This window comes from Buceros rhinoceros, unplaced genomic scaffold (assembly GCF_000710305.1).
Source record: "Buceros rhinoceros silvestris isolate BGI_N320 unplaced genomic scaffold, ASM71030v1 scaffold24578, whole genome shotgun sequence".
Taxonomy (NCBI): Eukaryota; Metazoa; Chordata; class Aves; order Bucerotiformes; family Bucerotidae; genus Buceros; species Buceros rhinoceros.
Window position 1 is genome coordinate 9,222 of NW_010428946.1, and position 918 is coordinate 10,139.

General features: G+C 65.5%; 1 protein-coding gene across 1 annotated transcript in view; it reads left to right on the forward strand.

The window, feature by feature from the left end:
- Positions 1 to 859, forward strand: part of LOC104499030 (unconventional myosin-Vb-like) — a gene marked incomplete at both ends in the record, with an annotated part of 7,742 nt that extends 6,883 nt beyond the window's left edge. Inside the window, 3 exon segments of the mRNA XM_010142479.1 lie at positions 155 to 241; positions 322 to 433; positions 648 to 859. Of these exon segments, the coding sequence (XP_010140781.1) occupies positions 155 to 241; positions 322 to 433; positions 648 to 859 (411 nt within the window).
- Between the last annotated feature and the right edge of the window lie 59 nt (positions 860 to 918).

Sequence of the window (918 nt, forward strand, 5' to 3'; positions counted from 1 at the left end):
AACAGCCCTTCGTGTGAGGGCCCGGCCAGGGAGGCTGCAGGGGCGGGGGCTGCTGTGGGACTCTCCAGTCGGTGCCCTCTAGCCCCAGCCCCGCATAGCTTGGAGCGTGCCAGGCTGGCTGGGACCTGTCTAGATGAGCCCCTCTTTGCCCCAGGTTTGACTCCAGACGGGTGGTGGAGCAGCTACGAGCCTGTGGAGTCCTGGAGACCATCCGGATCAGTGCCTCAGGCTACCCCTCCAGGTACCCCCTGCTTCAGCAGTGCCCTGGGTGCCCCCTGCCTCTCCAGCCACAGCACCCTGACGCCCCTCTGTCCCCCACAGGTGGACATACTATGAGTTCTTGGAGAGGTACAGGGCTCTGGTGAGCAGAGAGGAGCTGATGGGTGCTGATGAGAAGCAGATCTGCAGCCTTGCCCTTGAGAGACTGCTCCAAGTAAGGGCCCTGCTTGGGGGGGTGCAGTGGTGGCCCCAGAACATCCCTTGCAGGTGCCTGGTGGGGTGCAGAAGTGGGTGAGCTGGGAGTGGGGGAGGAACTTGGTCTCCAGGGAGGCTGGATGGGGACATCAGTGACACGAGGAGCGTCACTCTTGGGGGAGCCTGGCTGGGGTGTGCTTTGTCCCTGTGACTGACTCCAGCCTTGCACGCAGGACCCCAGCAAGTACCAGTGTGGGAAGCGCAAGGTGTTCTTCCGGGCTGGCCAGGTGGCTCGGCTGGAGGAGCTGCGGTACCGGCAGCTGAGGGCCGCCTGCATCCTGCTGCAGAGGCACCTGCGGGGCTGGCTGGCACGGAGACGCTTCGGGCGGGCTCGTGCGGCAGCGGTCTGCCTGCAGAGCCATGCCCGGGGCATGCTGGCCCGGAGGTGAGTGGGGAACAGGGCTCGGAGGGAGCTGCAATGAGCTGAGGCAGAGCTCAGCCTTG